General features: G+C 54.0%; 6 protein-coding genes across 10 annotated transcripts; 2 read left to right on the top strand and 4 right to left on the bottom strand.

Annotated features, from left to right (window-relative positions):
* Window positions 1-35: 35 nt before the first annotated feature.
* On the bottom strand, window positions 36-2078 carry PV09_05494 (the record flags this gene model as incomplete). 2 transcript variants are annotated; one of them, XM_016359008.1, is made up of 6 exons in its annotated part: window positions 1634-2078; window positions 1302-1515; window positions 909-1230; window positions 838-855; window positions 404-741; window positions 36-347 (listed from the first exon to the last, which is right to left on the bottom strand). In XM_016359008.1, the coding sequence occupies exons 1-6, from the start codon at window positions 1810-1812 to the stop codon at window positions 36-38; spliced, it is 1383 nt and encodes a 460-aa protein (XP_016213147.1). In that variant the 5' UTR covers window positions 1813-2078. The 2 variants fall into 2 exon arrangements, with proteins under 2 accessions (XP_016213147.1, XP_016213148.1); XM_016359009.1 differs by having other exon boundaries at window positions 1302-2078.
* Window positions 2079-2367: 289 nt separating this feature from the next.
* PV09_05493 (uncharacterized protein) lies at window positions 2368-4571 on the bottom strand. Its single transcript, XM_016359007.1, has one exon. The coding sequence runs from the start codon at window positions 4338-4340 to the stop codon at window positions 2397-2399; it is 1944 nt and encodes a 647-aa protein (XP_016213146.1). The 5' UTR covers window positions 4341-4571; the 3' UTR covers window positions 2368-2396.
* Window positions 4572-4686: 115 nt separating this feature from the next.
* Window positions 4687-7021, top strand: PV09_05492. Of its 2 annotated transcripts, XM_016359005.1 has the most exons (3): window positions 4687-5009; window positions 5059-6356; window positions 6574-7021. In XM_016359005.1, exons 2-3 carry the CDS (start codon window positions 5801-5803, stop codon window positions 6708-6710), a joined length of 693 nt encoding a protein of 230 aa, XP_016213144.1. In that variant the 5' UTR covers window positions 4687-5009; window positions 5059-5800; the 3' UTR covers window positions 6711-7021. The 2 variants fall into 2 exon arrangements, with proteins under 2 accessions (XP_016213144.1, XP_016213145.1); XM_016359006.1 differs by having other exon boundaries at window positions 5059-7021.
* A 515-nt stretch (window positions 7022-7536) lies between these two features.
* PV09_05491 (uncharacterized protein) lies at window positions 7537-9048 on the top strand (the record flags this gene model as incomplete). The annotated part of the gene is made up of 2 exons (XM_016359004.1): window positions 7537-7889; window positions 7956-9048. 2 exons carry the CDS (start codon window positions 7537-7539, stop codon window positions 9046-9048), a joined length of 1446 nt encoding a protein of 481 aa, XP_016213143.1.
* Window positions 9049-9239: 191 nt separating this feature from the next.
* On the bottom strand, window positions 9240-12569 carry PV09_05490 (uncharacterized protein). Its single transcript, XM_016359003.1, has 2 exons — window positions 10332-12569; window positions 9240-10247 (listed from the first exon to the last, which is right to left on the bottom strand). Exons 1-2 carry the CDS (start codon window positions 12429-12431, stop codon window positions 9747-9749), a joined length of 2601 nt encoding a protein of 866 aa, XP_016213142.1. The 5' UTR covers window positions 12432-12569; the 3' UTR covers window positions 9240-9746.
* Window positions 12570-13547: 978 nt separating this feature from the next.
* On the bottom strand, window positions 13548-19180 carry PV09_05489 (the record flags this gene model as incomplete). 3 transcript variants are annotated; one of them, XM_016359000.1, is made up of 9 exons in its annotated part: window positions 18481-19180; window positions 17480-18181; window positions 17135-17389; window positions 16622-16959; window positions 15846-16559; window positions 14824-15758; window positions 14582-14748; window positions 14080-14203; window positions 13548-13930 (listed from the first exon to the last, which is right to left on the bottom strand). In XM_016359000.1, the coding sequence occupies exons 1-9, from the start codon at window positions 18572-18574 to the stop codon at window positions 13774-13776; spliced, it is 3486 nt and encodes a 1161-aa protein (XP_016213139.1). In that variant the 5' UTR covers window positions 18575-19180. The 3 variants fall into 3 exon arrangements, with proteins under 3 accessions (XP_016213139.1, XP_016213140.1, XP_016213141.1); XM_016359001.1 differs by lacking the exon at window positions 14080-14203; XM_016359002.1 differs by having other exon boundaries at window positions 13774-13930; window positions 17480-19180.
* Between the last annotated feature and the right edge of the window lie 1146 nt (window positions 19181-20326).

The following is a 20326-nucleotide window of genomic DNA, read 5'->3' as shown; positions in this document are numbered from 1 at the left end:
CTCCGCGTTGTCCTCCGCTGCTTGGTGCGCGACAGTCATCTGTCGCCCAACTGAGAGAGCCCATTGTCATCCCCCCCCCCCCGTAGAATCTCGGCCTGCCGCTTCAAGGCCCGCCATAATTCGTATTTGTCAAGCTCGTCGCCTTCGCCCTTATCTGGCCTGTCTTCGGGCCCGTCCGAGTCGCCTCTGAGTAATTGCAAAAGCGAGGCGATAAATAGTTCTTGCAGGTACGCAAAGCTGAAGCCATCCGTGATGTCTGCGACGGCAGGGCAAAGCTCGTCTGGGAACTCGATCGGTTTCCCTCTCATCTTTGCCTGCCAGAACCGAGCGTACAGCACGCGCTCGTCCTACGCGCTGGTTAGACAACAAGAGCCATTTGGTCTGCCTTTCGCGGCTGCCTTACTCTGCTTGGAATGGGAAACAAGTACTTCCGGTCAAACCGGGACGGCCGCTTCGTCAGACCAGGATCAAGCTTGTCGAGGTAGTTCGTGGATGCTATCATCATAATGCCGTCGTTGTTCGACATGCCGTCCACCTCGTTGAAGAAATAAGCACGTGTGGCAGGCGTGACGATCGTATCGATGTCCTCGAAGACGAGCAGGCACGGCGCCTCAGAGCGAGCCATCGCGAAAACATTTGCGAGCATGTAGGTCGCCGGCGCTGATTTCACGTACAGGCATGGCACCTTCGATTTGCGTGTGTACATCGAATGCATGAGCGCCTTGATTGAGATGGTCTTGCCTGCGCATGTGTCAGTTCAAACCCACTATGCGTCGCCCTGCCTCGGTCATCGTTGCCTAATCTTTGTGTCGACAACCATCGTAGAAGCTAACGTACCATTACCTGGCGGCCCATCTGCAGCTGTCAGGGCTGGTATTCACCGTTTTGTTTTGAGTCAGGTCACTTACAAAAAATGAGACCTCGCTTCCACGGCACACCGTACTCCTTGTACGTCTTCTCAGAATCAAAGAACGTGTCGCACACACCGACAAGATCCTTCTTCATCTTCGGGTCCAAAATGACCTTATCCCACGAGGCTTTCTGCACCTCTTTCCACATCTCGCTACTCTTGAACCAATAGCGGTCGAAGACGTAGAGTGCATCAGGCTCAGTCGACATCCAACGTCCGACTGCAAAGATGAGAGCGTCTGTCACTCGGCTGTGGCCTTGTATCTTCTCACCGCCTCTAGGCTCCTTGAGCACGTACTGGACGTTGCTCAGACCGATTTGCTGGGCGGCAGTTAATTCGTGATGACCTTATTCGAAACAAAAGTCGAGGGCGAAAAAGAGACTTGTCGTACAATGGTGTATAGGAGAAAGTCCTCCTGGCCCCAGCGGTATCGGTAGCGAGCAAAGTAAATCGCGTCCGCCAGCATACCGTCTCCCCTTCCTCGTTGCGCTGGTGGGATAAACTCTCTCCAGCTGATGATGGTCTCGTCGTCCATGTCCAGCTCTGCTGTCGCATAGCCGGCTGCTGCAAACTGCAGAAGACTCACGTTCGACGTGGGGATTGTTCTGCAATCATAGTAAGCATTGGCATCGGGGCCTGCCCTGATCGACTCCGCGTAGCTAGAACGAGGCTCTCTGCTCTTTGAAACGATACTTTTTCGACGCTTGGGTGCTTAGCACTCACGTGATGATTAGCTCTGGATACTGTCGCCGCAGTGCGGATACAAGTTGAACGTCGACATCGATGATCTTGCCAGACGTCTGTTCCTTGTACGTGCCGAAAACGCCTTGTTCCGGCGCCGTCGTCTGTCCGGACGAGAAGTCCAACGCCGAGAAGCGTTCGAACGTGTCGCTCTCCATCATCGCAGAGAGAGAAGAGGTGGGTTCCCGCTGGAGAGGATATGAAGACGGTGCGCACAAGCAGACCCCGTACAGATGTTAATCTTATCGCGAGCTCCCCTCTTTTGTTGGTAATTCTACGGCTTTCTTGGATAGCGTCGTGCGTCGGTTCGCCTGCTCAGGCGTCCTCGCCCAGCTGTGAAACGAGTCTAGCCTAAGGAGGCAACTAACTGTACGATCAAAGTCTTGGGATACAAAGACGCTGTTGGTAGGCATCAGCGTCAAAGATGGGATCGTGCGAATTCAGCTCCGAAAGAGGGAAGACTCACGGCCACTGCAAAAATCCCCCCCCCCCCCCCCCCCCCCCCCCCCCCCCCCGGGGTATTTTCGACGTCATCGTTGGCTGTCGTACCCTTTCTAAGCAAGCAAGGCTTGCTGTCCTCATCCTCCCTACAGGCAAATGCGGGGAATTTGTGCATCTTTGTTCAGACGATAACCAAGGGGATCTTTGGGTCGAAGAAGGAGAGATCATGAGGACGTTCAAACTCAAACAAGAATGCAATTGATGAATATGGACGGCACTGAATGGCGACGAAAGCGTAGACAATTTACTTTATACTCAACGCTCTGCACTTCTTCTCGTCATATTTCTCCCCATTCATAAGGCCGTGGACATAACAGTCGCCAATGAAGAGATATCCATCACCACACGCTCGAAGTATCAGCGGCACTTTGCCTCCTGAGCATATGGCCACCTTGTCGCCGACCTGCATCTCCCGGGGCCCCAAGCCGATGTAAGAACTTTGCGTCCTGAACATTCGTCTGCCATGAGCATGAGTGGGGAATGGGCTTTGAAGATCAGGGGGCCAGCTCTTGCTTGCATAATTTCCAAATGCTTGATTTACAACTCTGGAGAACAGGCTCGCACTCACTGCGAGCGAATATGCCACTGACGACGAACTCACGCCGAAGCGGCTTGGTGCGCGATACTCTTCTGCGATAGACTCCCAGCGGTCACGCTCCAAGGGCCACTCATCTCCCTTCCGGATCGTGTGTCCTCCCAGGAAGGTTTTCCAGAAAGCGTCTTTCATTGACTCGCCAGTTTTGTATAGACCGCGCTTGTTTGCCCCAGTGAGCTCTTCCCAGTCGAGCATGGTTCTTCCATTTTGCACAACTCCCTGGAATGAGCCAACGATCATGGTTTTTATGTCCCCTAAGCTGACCGATCCTTGGTTTGAAGGTGAGTTCGGACTGTCCGGTAACATAGCTCCGACCGCCGTGACATCGTCCACAGTGTACCCATCCAGTCTCAGATCAAGTTTCTCATGATCTATGGACACGCTGGCCCGCGACGAGCCAGCAGCTGCGAAACTCGGAAACTCACTTTGTTGTCCTTGTTCGGAATGTTGATTTATGAAAGCTTCAAGTCCTTCCAAAGCACTCGAACCTACGATGTTAAGGAATGGTGCGTACCGTGCAGCCTTAGTCCAGTCTGGTACCCACGAAGGAAGCGAAAGATTAGAACCAGGCACGTCTATCGCTTTGGGAATGCTAAGCAAATCCAAGTTGCCACTGTGCATCAGCTCTTTCAACGCTAGCTCCGTCAAGACCATTCTAACTGTATTGCTTTTATCATAATTAGGAACAATGTTGAGCTTTTGCAAGGAACTTTGGCTACAAAGGCCCAACAGTCCGTAGACATGATCCCTGTTGTCCGAAGCATTAAAAGACCGGTATTGCTCCACCACACTTAAAAGAGGCCTTTCGATTCCTAATTGAAACAGCCCACGAGCGCTGTTGATATGAGTCAGGAGGCGAGAGTCATAAGTGTTGTGCAGAACGTCCAGACGAAGAGACAATGCCACGTTCGTAGCATCGACAAGATCATCCCACGTACAATAGAGCGAGTCGCCGCAGAACACTTCCACAAACTTCGAGACAGCCACTTCTTGAATGATCCAAACCCGGGAAAAATAAGGCAACTCAAAAATTCCAAATAGTCCTCTCCAAGACAGTTCATACTGCGATGGCAAGCCGTATGTCTTCCGTTCCTCGGCAGTCAGATGTGTCAAACGGCGCTCATCGCCATTGGCCTCTCTCAACTTCCCAGCTTCAATGAGACGAGGGATGAGCTCGAATCCCCAAGGGGTTAACGAATCGCCAGGCCCCAGCCAAACCAGCGTGCTACTAGCGTGCTCGTAAATTTGACGCATCATCTGAACTTGTGATGCCTTTTCTTTTTTGTCTTCTTGATTAATGCAGACAGAATCTGACCATAGCAGACGGACTTCATTGCTAGAGCGTAAGCGGCGGAGTGCTGCGCACAGATTCCGGTTCACCCGAAGAACTTTGTCGTCTACATAGATCTCGAGTTTGTCATTTGCATCGCCCCAGCAGTAGGAGATAGCTTGATACGTGACTTCTTTCGCTTCTTGAAGCGGATAAACAACGAGCTTGCATCGTATGACACTATCGTCAACACTGGGAAGAAGGTGCAATACACGAATCGACGAGCTATGAAGCGGAAGGTTTTTATATTGGTATTCTTCCATTTTGATGCAGATCTGGAGCAGTCCCCGGTGAGAAAGTAGAGGAAGGCTGAGATGGTCTGGAATGAAGACGGATTCTCGAGCTCTCTAGCGAGGGTGTGCCTCTCATGATATGGACGTGGAAGAGAGTTTGTGGTTTCGTCCGGTCAAAGAGCTCGTGAAGGGAGTTCCTCGTGATAAGCGAGCTGAAGGCGAGCCAAGAAGTGGCTTCCAAGTCGTGATTGGAGTCGACATGTCTTGGGTGGATCATGCGAGCGGAACATGCCGAATGACATGAGAGGAGGTCGTGGACGAGGAATAAGTCAGCTATTAGTCGGGCTTGATGACCATGGCTACGAAAATTCGTTAGCAGAACCACAATAAAACGCGAACGACCTGGTTCACTGATGTTATCAAATCCAGAATGACTGGGTTTATTTTCTTCTCTAGTTCGAATCACCGCAAGATCACCAACGACTGCTTAACTGATCTCGGTGTGCGTGTACCTGCTCTAGTTCGCACGGAGTCGCAGACGACATGAATGCCAAAACAAGTTCTGGAGCGCATCCATCTGCTCGAGGGCATTCGAGTTCGTAAAGGTTTGTTGCAACATCCATCACCAGGCTCTCGTCACATGGGCTTCTCATTGTTACGATGCAGCTAGAATTCGGCACGGCCTGGATTGGCACAGTGGTACGTATGCCACCAGTTTCTGCGCCGCAAGGTTGAACTTTCATTTTAGATCTCGGATCCGCTGAGTTCCAGAAGAAGCGTGATACGATTGTCCGTGGCTCAGTTAATAAACCAGTGCCAAGCCGTCAAGAACGAAACAAAAAAGCTTGATTGCTATCCGTGCTGACGACTCATTCTGACACAAGGATGCACTAGGCGCCTCTGGACGTGTGAATGGAATGTTTCTGTACTTGCTCACCCTCCGGGTCATTCATTGGCTCACGGAGGGAATGCTTCAACATGGCATGACACACTTGGCGTGCTGAAACACCAAGCTCTGACGCGCAAGCCCGCACCTGCGGCCATCGTGCATGGATTCCGTACGGTCAAAGTCGTGCATTTACAAGCATGAATCGACAGTTGGAAGCAGCACGTGTGATATCTTGGCATCCGAAACTGACCGTCGTCGTCAGCCTCTGCTTTCCCAAGGTCTCCCGGCCAGTAACCAGACCTGGTTGTAACAACAGACCGATCTTTGTTTGCGGCCGAAGCTACCGCGAAACCATGGGCAACGTAAGCCTTGCCCCGATAGTTTGTGTTTCTTCTCAGCTATATCATCTCGATCTATCATCTGCCTGGATATGCTCATTGCATTAACATATTTCGCATTCTTCTACTCGGCAGGACCGAACTTCCATCTCTCGCAATCGTCCGCTATATCGAATTACTCTCATTCTCGTCTTCTTTGTTTCTTGTCTGCAGAATCCATTCCGGAAGGGGAAAAAAATAAACATTAAAAATAAAAAATCATCATGCTCTTCACTCGGCTCATTCTTCTCGGCTGTGCCGCGATTGCTGCCGCGAAAGGGAACAGCACGGCAGAACACCACATGGATGGAGCTCGAAATGGCACCCACATGGCCAATACAGAGCGTCGCCAATGTGCCGAGATTGCTGAAATCACGGCCATAGTAAACCTGGTGAACAATGCCACGGAACTGGCCAAGTTTGAGACCCGCCACAACCTGAGCCAGAGTGACATAGCCGAAATCAAGTCAAAGGCCGCCACCGACGAGGCCAAGCTGAAGGCTCTGCAGAGCAACTCGACACTCATGCAGGAGTGCGCCGTCATGGCGGCCGGCATGAAACTCCGGGCACAGTGTCGTGAGATCAAGGAGCTGACTATGCTGTCGGACCTTGCCAACAACCAGACCGCGCTGCAGGAGTTCCAGACAAAGCACAACCTCACCGCCGCCGAGATGACCAAATTCACGGATCGGGCCAAGAACGCGACCGAGAAGCTGGCCACGCTTCAGAAGAACACCACGCTGGTTGCAGCCTGCAAGTCAACGAACCAGTCGCAAAGCAGTAAGTTTTCCTGAGTGCCAAGGTCGAGTCGCCTCGCTCGACATGATCATCAAGTCAAATGGCAAGCATTGTTTGACCAGGTTCGTGGTATTGGGGGACGCAACATTATTGCGAGGCGTCCTCCAGCAGCCGGATCAAGTCATGCAAAATTTTTTTTTGTTTGCCTTCTGCGCCTTTCGACCATCTTTGGCGACCCGCAGACTGACCTTGATTACAGCCTCCAGCCAAGGTGTTATTGGAGAAGAAAAGAGCAGCGCGGGTAGCTCGATGACGGCCACTTCCACGCTCCAGATAGTCTGCAGCTCATTATTCGTGGCCGTGTTGACGGTCCTGGTAGCGAGTTTACAGTATTGAGCCGATGGGGGAGTGTTTAACACACTTCGTTGATTGGGCTGTTGTGGCACCCAACCTTCTTGAATTTGATTTTTCATCTCTGGTTGTCCACATGAAAAGCAATATGTATGCATGCATCGGCCAGCATGCTGCCAGCGTCAGGGGAGATAGGGGGTGTGGGACGTTGCGGCATCACGGGATGGAACAATTCGCGTGGGAGACAGACTCCCAAAGTCATGCCAACGATCGTTCAGAATAAAGACAACCGATCATAAATCTGATCAAAATTCAATTTACAAATGTATATTATCAAGTTAGACATTCTTATAATCAGATACTATGAGTATCGACGGAGGACTTGCAATTATTTTTCAGAATCAAATGGGCGACGGAACATGGTGCGCCACACCCGCAGCCCACCTTAGTCGAGCGGCAGAACCAAAGTCGTCTTTGACGTTTAAAGGATGCTTTTCTTTTTGCGACGCCCGTTGGTGTCTAATGCGCGACAGCGCGGGACGTTTAAGATCCCGGTTGCTGGCCCGCGGCACTGTGGGATATTAGGATAACCGTGAAGTAAAATCCAAGCTTTAACTGCACGCCTTATCATTAGGTGGGCAATACCTCCAACATTCGGGTCACTACTGTAATCAGCTGCAAGGATGACTTGCATGGTGAACATGTTGCGATCCTCGTAGTACTAGCAGTCGAATTGTACGTTCACCTCGGGAAGTGAAATAGTCACGTCTCCCATTCCTGGCATGCCGGTCTTCTCGTCTCTTTCGCACATTGTGTTCTGCGTACGGCAAGCATGAATTCGCGCCCAGACTAGTTCACCTTGTAGCATGCCATGTCGACCCAGTTTTTCATGTCTGATGTGCGCGATACTCCTGCGCGGCCGGAAAACGACTCTAGCGCAGTCACGAAATGGATTCCGATTCCTTCTGCATTTCCGTCCATGGACGGGTGTGCGACTGCAATCACATCAGCAGACTCAGGCAGCTTGATTGGATGGGATCCTCGACATTCCATAACGGCGGACTCGTCCATCAAGTGCTTGCCATCCGGTGCTATTGCGTGGTGGGAGCAATCGGATCCCAAGACGACCATAAGCCTGGGGCCCATGGTCTGCCCGAAGGCGTACTATACGGTAACCTCTAGTGCCAAAGACGCTAGAAGTACATTTGTCGCTTGTTGCCCCTCGTGAGTATCGATCCCTTGAAGACACTTGACACTTATCCAAGAATATAAGCTGATCTCCGCCCTCAGAGGCTATACTTTCCAAACCAACGCTCTTGTATCAGAGAATGCTCCAGTCAGCCAGTGTGTATCGTACATCTCTATCGGTCAGGTGTATCACTTTGCCAGAGACTTTGGAAGCATATCCGGTTGGGTCAAGACGTCTGCTACGGCAACAGCAAGGATGAGCGCTCTTGGAATCCCATTCAATGGCTGGCAATTCAAGGAAGCAACTGTAACGGCCTTCTCTGCTGCTACATCCGCATTCGAAACGCCTCCTAGCTCCCAGGGGACTTCGCACACGTCACGGTCATTCTCTGATGTATTGGGGAGCAGCACGGTATCAGCTTCCGACCAAGCAGCAAGCACACGCAACGCATTTCCAACCTCAGCCAAGATCGGCATCGGCGTCGGCACTGGCGTGGGTTCTGTTCTCGTCATATGCATCCTTGTCTGGTTCTTCGTTGACCCGTTTGCGCGCCTGCGCCGTTCTCGCCTCGCCGACAGGGTTGAAGCTGCGTCGAGGGCACAAGGGCGAGGCCCTTCCCCTCCACAACCACCGACGCCGCCATCGCTGCACAACTTTGCCATGGCCATTTCAACGCCGCTGAGCTTGAGCCTCGCTGAGCAGTACCAGTTGAGCCCGCAACCATCGGGGACGCTTCAGATAAGCTCTGCAGGTTTCCCTCGCACACATGTTGATGCAACTGGGCCCAACCACGAACCCGCGCCCGCTCCGGTTGTCGGTGGTATGGGTGTCGGGCACGATCGCTCTGTCCCAAGTCGTCTCAACAAATCTGACCCGCGCAACACAAAGTACAACATTAGTAGATGGATCATGTCCCATAAAAGGTCACAAAGTTCGCATCACCGCCGCTCATGGACGACACAGAATCAGCATCGGTCTCCGACCCCGCACCCGGCGGATATGATTTTGTGGAGTCCGGATCGTGCGAGACAAACGGAAGGAGCTGAGTCTCCGAGTCTGACGCAGCGAGGGCAAACTGAAGGAATGGCACCAGTACTGGACGTAGTGTCCTCCAGCAGCCAGCGCGGTGCAAGGATCGTGACGAGTCCAATTGAGATGGCTGGACAACGGTATGACATGATCATCGAGGTGTAAATGTCTGTGACACGTGAAGGCATGCCTATTCTGTTAGCAAACTATGTAAGATAATGACGACGGCTGTGCCAGACCACTTTCACACATGTCTGGCGTGATAGTTGTTCTTAGCTTGCAAAATTTTTGATCAGCTCTTGGCTTGTAGACGCGCGGATACGGAATGATGACAGTGAATAGAATAGAGACTCCGTCCAGTTCACTCTGTAAGGTACCGTATAGCAATAACGTCTTCATTATCCACAGTCTATTAGTGTCGCTCACATTTTCGCCTTCTCCATACTTGGTGTTTCCAGTAAAAGCTAAAAGAGAATTCGGTCTATGCAACGCCGTGTCAGAGGCAGTCATGAGTAGGTAAGAAGAAAAGAAGGATTAAAGAAAATGTACACATATGTACAAGAACAAACACCCACCCCCTTTCTCACAGTGATGGAGCTGAAGAGTGAGAAAGGAGACACGAAAAAAAAGTCGTTCTACAAATGAGCTGAAACATGATTCCCAACCGACAAGTCATCTCAGCGGGATCTGCCCGAGAGAGAACCATAAGCGCTTTAAGGTTCGTCATCGCTATACAAGTGAGAATGTGCAGGATTTGAGGATGACTACCATGGTGGAGTTTGGAAAGAAAGTAAGATAATGACGCCGGTCCGGCGTTCGGCATTTACGAATGGCAAAGGGTGAAAGAGGATGAGAGCGACCATCTACCATGAATTCGGCCGCTTGTCATCCTTCTTGTTCCCCAGCTGTCGAACGAGATCCATGAAGTCATCCTCTTTGCCGAGGCTGTACTGCTTCTCGGAGAGCGCATCAAGAATCTCATCCCTGCTGCCGTACAACTTGCCCTCGAGTTTTGCCAGTGTGGCACACGCAGCATGAATGAGCGTCTCATCTTCGCCCTCGAAAACGTAGACGTCCCAGATGCGCGACGCGATATCCATACCGAAACGCTGGCTGCAGAACAGCGACTGAAAAAAGGGTCCGAGGTACGAGTCGGGCGAAAGCTCGAGCTGAGGGTTCGTCAGGTGCGCGTGCAAAACAGAGATTTTCTTCTCAAGTAGACTAAGAACTGCTTTGTACGCGGCTGACATGGAGGCTGAGTTGGACGTGAGGAATGCCGCAGGAATGGGGCGATTAAATATGTTCGCCAGTGTAATGAAAGCGGCGGGGCCGGACAAGTTGAGAATGAGAAGCGCGGCTGGGAACTGCGTGCAAAACATGTCAGCATACAAAAAAAAAAAAGAATACCACCATCCTTTGAGGAGCTCGGAGGTGCTGAAAACACGTACATGAATGCCGTAGACATAGCCAACGTCGGACCGGTACATCGCGTACGCCATGAGCACTTCAATGAGCGTATCGTGCAGCGGTCCTTCTGGCTGGAAGATCTTCAGCTCCGGGAACGCCTCCTTCACGTCTTGTCTGATGGCGCTAAACCATCTCCACTCCTTTTCCTTCTCCGCTTCCTGTTCTCCAAGAGCGGCCAGCCTCCGCTCCACTGCCTTAGCTCGCTCAAGGGCCAGGTTATAGCTCGACTCCGAGAGACCCAGCTCGTTACCCACAGCCTTGGCCCAAACATGTCCACGGTCGCGCGGTGTGACACCTTTCCACCAGAGGTCTCTCGTCTTCGGGTCTTTGATTCGCTCATCCCAGTTGGGGAGCACGTTTTCTTGCCACACGCGAGCAATCGATTCTTTCGCGTGGTCCCGCTTGTACTGCTCGACCTGCTGCTGCCGCGCTTTCCTCTTCTCTGCCTCGAGGGACTTGGCCATCATCTTCTGATATTCTCTGAGATGTCTCTTCTCTTCTTCAGGATCTTTGGGAGGGAGCCAGCTAGGCCGTGTGCGCGTCAGGAACTTTTCTTTCTCCTTGCTCACGGGCAGCGGATCAATCATGAGCTCGCCGCGGCGCATGGGCGGCAGCTCGATTGTTGAGGCTGAAACTGCTCTTTTTGCATTGTGCTTCGATGGACTGCCGCCGTTCTGTATTGTGCGTTCCGCCTCCCTCTCCCGCTCCTCAGCGCGTTCCTCTAACACCTGCGTCAACATCCGCGCCTCGGCCGACAAATCCGACATAGTCGCGTCCCAGGACTTGACACCGGACCGAGGATTGAGGGAGTAGTCCTCCGGAATCGAGGTCATCGACACGCTTCGCGGCAGGCTGGACAATCGCGGTGATCGCGGGGGCTTCTGCACCGGCATTGGATTCGCCGACTGCGAAAAGTCGAGCCCCAACCCACGCCCCACGTCTACGGGAGAATGGCTGGTCGAAGACCACGACTGCCTCGGACTGCGCGACTTTTCGCGCTCCTGTGGTGGCCGGGGTGAGATGGGCACGTTCCAGATAACAGCATCTTCCGGCAGGTCCTCGTCCAAATCGTCATACTCGTCCTCCAGTTCCTTGACCGTCTTTCGTCGGCCGGGCTGCCACGACTGCCGGCGAGCATGTGCAAAACTCTCGAAGCTCCCAGGTCGGGGGCTTGTCCCAACGGACAGACGTCCCTGGCTTGAGCTGCGACCGTCGTTCCCTAGGGAAGAGACCGGGCTGGTGGAACGAGAACGCTTGTTCTGGAAACTGGTGAGGAGCGAATTGGGTTGGGGTGGTCTGGGCCTGCGTCGCCTAGACAACTGTTTGGGTGGGATGTTCAAACTCATCTGCTGTGCGATCGACTCACGATCGGGGACGACGGGAGAGCCTCCCAGACGAGACTGTGAAAATCCGCTGTGTTTTGTGCTCGTCAGATCCCTGGCACGGACGGTCGAAGAGGAGGGAAGCAAGCGGGCACCTGTGTTGGGCCGCGGCTTGACGTGGGTGTCTGCCATTTTTCGTATATACTGTTCGCCAAAGTCGTCCAGGGTCACATCCTCAAAATGAGCGAGGTCGTTGTTGATGGCGTCGGACAGGCTAGACGAGTGAAAGGAGGAGCTCTTGCTGGACTTCGAGTTTGTCAGTTCAGGTGGTGATCCGGGAGAGGAGACTTCGTGGAGTGTGCACACTGCTTCGGCGCCACCGCCGTGATTCGCTGTTGCAGAAGACGAGTGATGGTTGGTGCTATAAGAATAAAGGGTCCGCGTCGCCATTGGGGCGTGGGTGAGCAGGGAGCGCGATTGACTGTGTTGGTGTTGGTAAGGATAGCGGTTGTGGAGGCAACTGGCGCAGTGGTAGTAGTAATATGATGAACACTGATCGTTGGCAAGGCGAGAACGAGGGTAGGAGCCATCCAGGCCCGGTATGATTAGGGATAAGTGTGGGCCGCGGCCATTGTCGTCGATGCCGTTGCAGTAAAGAGTGGAGGGATCGCAGCCAGCTTTGAATAGAGCCGCGACGGTGGTCTTAGTCGTAGTCGTAGTCGTAGACGTCGTGTAGTGAGAGGAATGCAGAGCCGTCATGATGATTGATGAATGTGCACTTGAGATGGGGGGCTCCACTTTAGGGGCGTGAGCAGGGGATCGGCATGGCTGGCCAACGCTGTCACCTTCGATTCCTCTCGCCAGGGTTGTCCGCGTCGGCGCAGATTGCCTGGAGCAGAGTCGAGTGTTCGGGTGCCAATGCGTTTCCGGTCCCCGATACGATCAAAAGATCACCTGGACTGTTGCTGTATGTAGTAGGCCCCAAAAAAAAAACCGTTGTTGTAGCGTCGTCTCGGCCACAGCGATTGATTTCAGTCGTTCAGAAGCAATGCCCCAGGTGATATTGCAAGGCAACTAAACGGGAAGAACAACATAGATGAGCAGTGTTTAAGAATCTGATTCCTGCATCGAAGGCGGCCCTGACGGCTTTTAATCGTCCATTCTGGGGGGTTGGACAGTCGACAAAGCAGATGCATCTCTGGACTTGACGTTCGTAAAAAGTGAGCAGCATGGCCTCAGTGACACAGTGCATGCAAGCCATCTGCATGAGAAAGGCTGGGGCAGATTGTAGCGTTCACCAGCAGTCGTCGCATCCAATCGAGCCCCAGAGTGACCTCTCACCGTTTCAGAACCAAGCTTTATGGCTGCCTCACACACCACACGCATATCTGTCGGGGTCTGGTGCATGCCAACCCTCTTCCTAGCAGTTACGCACGTCGTATACGCTCTCAGCTGGGAAACACGCCGGGCGAGAATACCTTGTGCTTTCGCTGGAAAACAAGTTGTGTTGTCGAATGAATCACCTTTCCAGATCCGGATCTTGCGAAGAGCCCCTCCCCAGCGCCTTTGAGAAGAGAGAGCGGCGATAAGCAGAATGACTGTGCGGTCAATCGTGATGATTTCGACAGCGCATCATGCTGGCTAGCCTCAGACCACCCTTCATCAATCAAATTACTAACATTGTACTGAGAGACCCGAGAAGAAAGCGGTCCAAGGACGGTTCGGCAGCCGGGTTCTGCTCATTACTATCACTATGATTAGGCCCGTCGACTAGCCGGGCTGGAGCGAATGGTCGGTGCACGAGCTATCGAAAAGAACCGCCCGCGCCGCGCCTCGTGCATGGCCAGGGTGAGAGGAGAAGGGAAAAGGAAAAACCGGGTTTCTTCTTGCATTATTTTCCCTGATTTCTTTCTTTCTGGAAGCTTGCTAAGACTGGGCCGCCAGCTGTGCTCTCGATTCTACTCACACTGTTGTGCATGTACGCGGCAAGGAAGGCGAGAGCGTAGCGGCAGCGAGGAAATCATTGGTGTGGACGAAAGAGCCGTCAGAGTTCTTGTTTGTTTCTCGACTCCGACCCGTCCAGCAAGATGAGCAGCCAATTTTACTCGAGCATCGATGGTACCACTCGTAACAGGGCAGCACGCTCCACCCCGACCGCTGGCCAAGATGACTTGATCTCGCTCTGCAGCCAATCAAGCAGCGCAGCATGCTTGGTCTGTCTCAGCATAAACACGTCCCGGAAAGCTTGATACGCAACGCTGGAAACACATCGCACTCAAGTCAGCATCTTTCTTGGGACTTGTCAATTGTAGCACCTGTCACGGGCGCAGGATCCTGAGGAAGAAACACAACAATCTCCACAACAAAGACGGGATAAAAACTCCCCGCAGCAAAGGTGGGTACATACCAGAAAGCTTGCGTCTTCCGGATGGCACATTCGTAATCGCTGCGGTCGCTGCTACCTCTGGGCTTGCGCACGTGTCGGTCGCGGATCATCGTCCACGCCAACTGTGCAAGATCTTTGATCGTGTCTAACATCGTGGGCGAGGTTGATCAGCATCTCGATTTCTAGGAGTATTTTTTTCTCCTTTCCTTTCCTTTTCCTGGTGCTCGGTATTGTTCTATTTATGCCCGCAGACTGGTAGATCGCAATACCCTCCCCTTTCATCACATAGGCCAGATAGGGAAGAATGTACAGCGATCCACCTGCCTGGCCCCTCGCTTTGCAGAGAAAAACAATGAGAGGGTGGAAGAAAGAGTAATGAGCATTGATCTGCGCGGTCGAGAACCGCCCAAGCTCCTCTTTCTCTTTTTTTTTTGGGCGATTTTTGTTTCGCGGACAGTTCCGATACAGTTTACGCCGGAAGGGACAACGGAGCGGGGATTGGAGGGAGAGCGAGAAAACTTACTTATTAAGGTTTCAACCGAAAGTGAGGCGTGCTTGGGCATGCTACGCATGTAGTGCTCTGCTCGTTGCGCCGCGTCGTGGAACAGCCGATAGAGATTCGCGAGTGCGGTATCGAGGCTGTTGAAGGACGTGTCGAAGTACATGCGGTGTATCTGGATCTTGAGCGCACTGCAAGGCGGACGCATTAGTTACTATACAGACTCATGTCTCTACAAAAACGGGCGCGCAAAGGAGACAACATACTTGAGCGCCTTTCGACGGAACGTCCTGCCCGGCATGGTTGAATATTCCACGGTGAGTGAGTCTGACACCGTCGTGCCCGGCTTGAGTTCGCCGTTCTTGCTGAGTTCGAGTGTGGCCATGTCAATGCTCAGACCGCAATATGGAAACCCAGGACCGTCAGCCCTCGGCAGCTTGGTGTGACCGTCGTTGGCGACGAAGTCAAAATTCACCAGGCTCTTCGCTGGCTTGACCGCGACACCGTACTCAGGCAGGCCTCTGTGCATAACCTGTAGAAAGCGTTCCGCGAGTTTCTTTTCCGTCGTGATGAGTAAGAAGTCGTCGATCAGCCGGAGCAGACACGTGTGCTCGTTCTGTAGGAAACGCAGCTCTGCCCTCTCCAGCCGTCCGTAGAAGAAGTTGCACAGCAGGCTTGACAGCACGGAGCCCTGGGGGATCCCGTTCTTTTGCCTGTAGTATTTGCGGCCGATTTTGATCAGATTGAACTCGACGTGCTCGGTGATCATTTCCTCAATCTGGCGCTGGTGGTAGGCCTGCTGGTTGAGCGGCGCAACGAGAACGTCGCTGCCCAGCTTGGACAGCTCGGCCGTCTCGACGCTCGCCTCCGACGCAATGAAGCCCGCTGGCCGCGCGCGAGAAGAAAACTTGACGATCGGCCGCACACTCTGCTCGCCCCTACGCCGCGTCGTGAGCTCGGGCGGCTTCACCCGCGCGTCATTGGCAACTATATACTCTGTGGTGGAAAGCAGCTCTTTCACCACATTGAGCACCGATTTTTGCGGTATTGTGTCGAAGCAAGCCTGGACGTCCACTTTGGCAAAATACAAGCGCTGGCCAGAAAGGCCGAGCTGGCGCAGTCTGGATGCGTATTCCTTCAGTCTCGGGTAGATGTCTCCCACCGAGAACAGAGAGCAGCCGAGGTCATCCAGGTGTGTTGCCTGCAGTTCGCCTTCTTAGCCATGAAACAAACAGGAAGAGATTCGACAGAAGAATGATGAAACCACAAGTAGCGATCAACGGCTCACCTTCTCGCAGTTCAGCGCCCTGAATGCCGGATTCAGCGCAGCGTTTATGCTTTTGCCCAGCATCTTCCGCCCGTTGACCCAGACGTACGGCCTGCGTCTCAGATTCGTGATTGGCCTGAAGCCAGTCACCTTGGGCAACAACCTCACAGTACTATACTTGAAAGTCCTTCCCGCGAGGCGCTGCTTCGTGCTTCGCGCGTTCAGCTCCTCAAACAAGCTGGATTTGAAAGTCTCGAGAGCGGGCGCGCACGCGGCCTGCCACACGTCGTGCCGGAAGTAGAAGAGCCGGTTCCGATGCGCGTTCGACTCGGTGACGTGAAAGTTGGACCGCACAAGCGGGACGAGCAGTGAGTCGAACACGTAGTAGACGAGCTCGGCGATCAGCTCCTTGCGCTTGGCAAAGTCTGACCGCGACATGTTGTGGTGTGCCTGCTGGTGTGGGAGGCGGAGCCACGACATGGCCTTGACCTTGAGGCCGTCCGTGATACTGTGCAGCGTGAAACTCTCGAACTTGCGGGCCCGCAGAAAGATGTCAACGTGCTTCAGGACAATGCGTCTATTGTGCTTGCCTTCTTCGCCATCGCCCCAGAACGCCTTTGGGATGACTTTTTTGATCACGGCCTGACAAAAGGCGGACACGCGGGATACAGGTGTCGCCAAGTCAGTGATTGCCGATGGCGCCTCGCCTTTGTCGATGAGAGCAGCCGACGCATCCTGCATCTCAACCTGTCAGTGTGCTTACTTTCGGCATCAATGATTGTGAGCAGTTCCCTTACCGACAGCTCACAGTAATACTTGAGCAGCTGAGTGTATTCGCACCGTGCATGTAGCTTCCTCATTTTACCCACGAGCTCTAGGGCATCGCCCGCCAAACGCTTCGGAACTTTCAACTGCGGCTGTTCTAGCGTCGAATCACGTCCACGAGGCTGATTCATAGTGAGCCGTTTGATCTCAGCTTCACGCAACGTGTAGTCCTTGAACGGCAGCGCAGACTCGCGACTGTCTACCGCGGAGGTGAAAACATTGTGCAGGCCGAACTGTCGCGGGAAAATGTATTTGAGCACATGCACAGTCTGTTCCTTATCGCGGAAATCTGGATACCGATTCAAAACATCTAGGTCGCGTGTGTGAGCTTGAGAAGTTTGATTCCGCTAGTAGATAGGGAGCAGGAGGACCCGGGGGGGTAGAGCAGATGAAAGTGTTGCAAGAGAAGCATAGTAGGAGACGTAATGCCTAAAGGAAGCAGCCGAGCAAACTTGCCCCCAGATACAAGCACAGGAAGGACTTACGAATGCTGTGAAGGCCGAACTTGATTCTACCGTTGGCGCTGACGGATGGCTGGGCAAAGAACATCCTGTTGCGGACGAACCTGATCTGAGAGGGCAGTCTGGAGAGAGTGTTGGCCCCAGATTGTGCGACGCTGGTCAGCGCTCCGGGCGCAGCAGGTCTGAGAGCGACGTCCGATGCGCGATTAGGGGCTACAGAGGCGTCGGCAGAGGCGGCAACGAGACTAGCGCACGGCTGGAGTGAAGAGAGAGGAACACCTACCCGCGAGAATCAGAAAAGAACGAAATGACACTGATAGAGAAAGCGGGGACCGGGATGGGACGCATGAGAGAATGGAGGAATCGTACCGCTGAACTGCTTTAGACTTCTCACATTACGACTACCTGAACTATCAGAAGGAGAGGGAGAAAGGGGCAGGAAGAGGCAGCACTCCAAGAGGAGATCGACCATGACGATGTCACCCCCAGGCCCAAGCAGCCGCAACAGCGCACACCATGCCGCGGACGTGACGAACTCAACGTGCGGATTCGCGAAAGTGCACACGATGCCCGGGATGCTGGGCAAGGCGCTCACGGCATTGAGGCCGCCTGGCCGTGCTTGCGCATGGACGGCGGACAGGCGATCGAATCCCTGAGCGAGAAGATGCTGCGGACGAGTGACGAGCTGGTTCCGGCGGAAGAGCAGCCAAACGACAAAGTCGACGACCTCAAGTTGAGCCGCCCCGGCCCCGGGCCCGGCCCCAGCACTACTACCGATGGTGGAGGAGGGCAGCTGTTGCGTGAAGGAGATGAGGTCTTTGGCGCGACGCTCACGGTGGGCGCGCCTGTCTGCAGCGGATGTGCGACAGCCCACCAGGACAGAGTCAAGCAGATTGGTTACGCGATGATCGGCCTGGGTGGCAAGCCGGTCCAGCACCTGCGCAGCGGTAGCAGAAGGAAACCGCTCCCGCAGGTCGCTTGCGAGATGCTCACGCAACGTGGTCACGCGTGAGAAGTAGTGCTTGAGCACTGGGTGGTCGATTTGGACGGCGTTGTCGGCATCGTTGCTGGCTGTGCAAGTGTATGATCATGTCAGCGAGGGTAGCATAATACTGCTTTGGGCGTGGACGACGCGTAGGAACTACCAGATGTGGGTGCGTGGGTATGCGCGCACAGGAGAGGGAGGTGCTCGATACGCAGCTGTACGCCCTTCATAGATGCGGGCATATCCATCCGCGGTTCGCATACATGTTAGCATGTGGCCAGTACAGACTCGCCTGCACTCGCCCTCCACACTCACGTGCACACATATATCTGCTCATTGTGTATGGTTCCGATTGCATGGTCCACAAGCCGCTGGACATACGCACCATTGGTTTTGCGACCCGTTGCCACACATGCAATCTTCGTTCTCTTGTTCGCCGACGCGTTCCTGGTGGCAGGCCTCTTCCGCTTGGCTCCCATGATGTCACGTGGTCCGTTAGATTGCCTGCGTTAAAAAGAAATCGTCCTTGACACTCATCCGATCTCTTTGAAGGACCAAACTAAACAGTGGACCCCAGAGGATCTCGGTAGCAAGAAGGGTCTTCCACCCCTTTTTTCCAAACTCTTATCTTTTCATGCAGGAGCAAAGCAGGTGAGAGTGAGACGGTGGGTAGAGCTAAGGCTGTAAGCACGGGTTGGTAGGCATAGCCCTTGCCCAAAGCACAAGGATGGGGCTACGGGCGTGTTTTGCGTGGAAATGATGAGAAGAAAGAACAAGAGATGGGAGAGGATTCCGTCCCGGCACTGGGCTGCTGTCTCTGGCGACGGTCGAAGCCGCGGGGGTGAGTGCTCAACGGCGAAGAGGGAGGGTTGGTGACGGGGCAGACCTGGCTTTGGCTGCGCGACGGGTAATAAAGGCACAGCGTGCAGGCGCCCGACGCCCCTGGCAGCGGGACGATGACCTGCGTGCTAGACGTCGGACGACGCCGCAGCCGTGCTTCGAGGCGTGTAGCAGCAAGTGACGTTGTAATGAGAGGCCGGTTTCCCACTGCCAGTGAACGGCCTTGAACGCGTCCACGACGCGCGCGCTGCCAGTGATTATCGGCGTGGGCTTGGTCGTGCGCGCGGCCAAATCGCGAGGACACGATAGGGCCTGATCGGCAGGGCGTGGGCGGGGGTGGGAACACACGCAGCCGGACTTTGATTGTAGGCCAGGTCGGAAACTTTAAACTTTTTTTTTGGCTTCGGACGTGCAGTGGGCGGACAGAGGATGAAGAAGCGGAGATGGCTTCCTGAGCGCGGCTGTATGAGCGAGTGCTCCGGTCGATGTGGCGTGCGCGGACGCGGCGGTTCAAGAGCCAAACGTCGCGCGTGGACGTCGGCGAAGCCGCGAAGGACGCGCTGAAGCTGCCTCGCGCGGCGTCCAGTGCTTGTGCAGTGTTCTGCCGATCAGACACGCAGTCAGAGGGGGCTTGGAAGCATGAAACGGGAGCAAACGGGAACAATCGAGTGGACAGCAGCTCTGGAGTCTCGTGGCCAGGACAGCACGGGGCGGACATGGCAGCTTGGATGCAGCGTGGAGTGGCAGCGCCGGCACCGCCGGGGCGGACGGGATGGACGCTGGTGTTGGCCACCGGTGCGGAGACAAAAGACGATGTAAGAAGCGTGTCCTGTACGCACGTCACTGCATGGCCAACAGATGCAAACGGGTATGGCGATGCATATTCAACGACAAGCACCGCCGAGTTCCTGACACAAAGCAGGAGACCAGGCAAGTGTGCGTAGGCGCCGACATGCACAGAGACACACACGTCTTCTGGAACACACGCACACACGCAGATATGTACGTCTGGGTGTATGCATAAGTAGAACGTGTATAGACACGCACATGCGTGTCAGGCATGGTGATTGTCCAGTTCTTCGGCCCTTCAACGTCCACGTCCTCGTTCTCCTCGCTGTCGTCGTCGTTTCTCCGCAGGCATCACCAGAGACGGCCTGGAAATTGCCACGACCACAACCACAACCACAATCTCCACCACTACCACTACCACTATCACTACCACTACCACTATCACTACCACTACCACTATCACTACCACTACCACTATCACTACCACTACCACCACCACTACCACTACCACTACCACTACCACACCAATGCCACCGCCGATGTCTGGCCCTGTCGCCGTTCGCCCCCCGGTGGCTGCCGCTTAGGTTTTCGTTCCCTCGCCG

The sequence above is a fragment of the Verruconis gallopava genome, assembly GCF_000836295.1.
Source record: "Verruconis gallopava strain CBS 43764 unplaced genomic scaffold supercont1.17, whole genome shotgun sequence".
Classification (NCBI taxonomy): Eukaryota; Fungi; Ascomycota; class Dothideomycetes; order Venturiales; family Sympoventuriaceae; genus Verruconis; species Verruconis gallopava.
This window is presented reverse-complemented; position numbering and strand designations above follow the sequence as displayed.

Bases quoted from the DNA above. Each gene is read 5' to 3' on its own strand.
- PV09_05490 (XM_016359003.1), bottom strand. From the start codon at position 12,431: ATGACGGCTCTGCATTCCTCTCACTACACGACGTCTACGACTACGACT. The intron at 10,248-10,331 runs GTACGTGTTTTC...TTTTGCACGCAG, and splicing joins GCTATGTCTACGGCATTCAT to TTCCCAGCCGCGCTTCTCAT.
- PV09_05493 (XM_016359007.1), bottom strand. From the start codon at position 4,340: ATGGAAGAATACCAATATAAAAACCTTCCGCTTCATAGCTCGTCGATT.
- PV09_05492 (XM_016359005.1), top strand. From the start codon at position 5,801: ATGCTCTTCACTCGGCTCATTCTTCTCGGCTGTGCCGCGATTGCTGCC. The intron at 6,357-6,573 runs GTAAGTTTTCCT...CCTTGATTACAG, and splicing joins AACGAACCAGTCGCAAAGCA to CCTCCAGCCAAGGTGTTATT.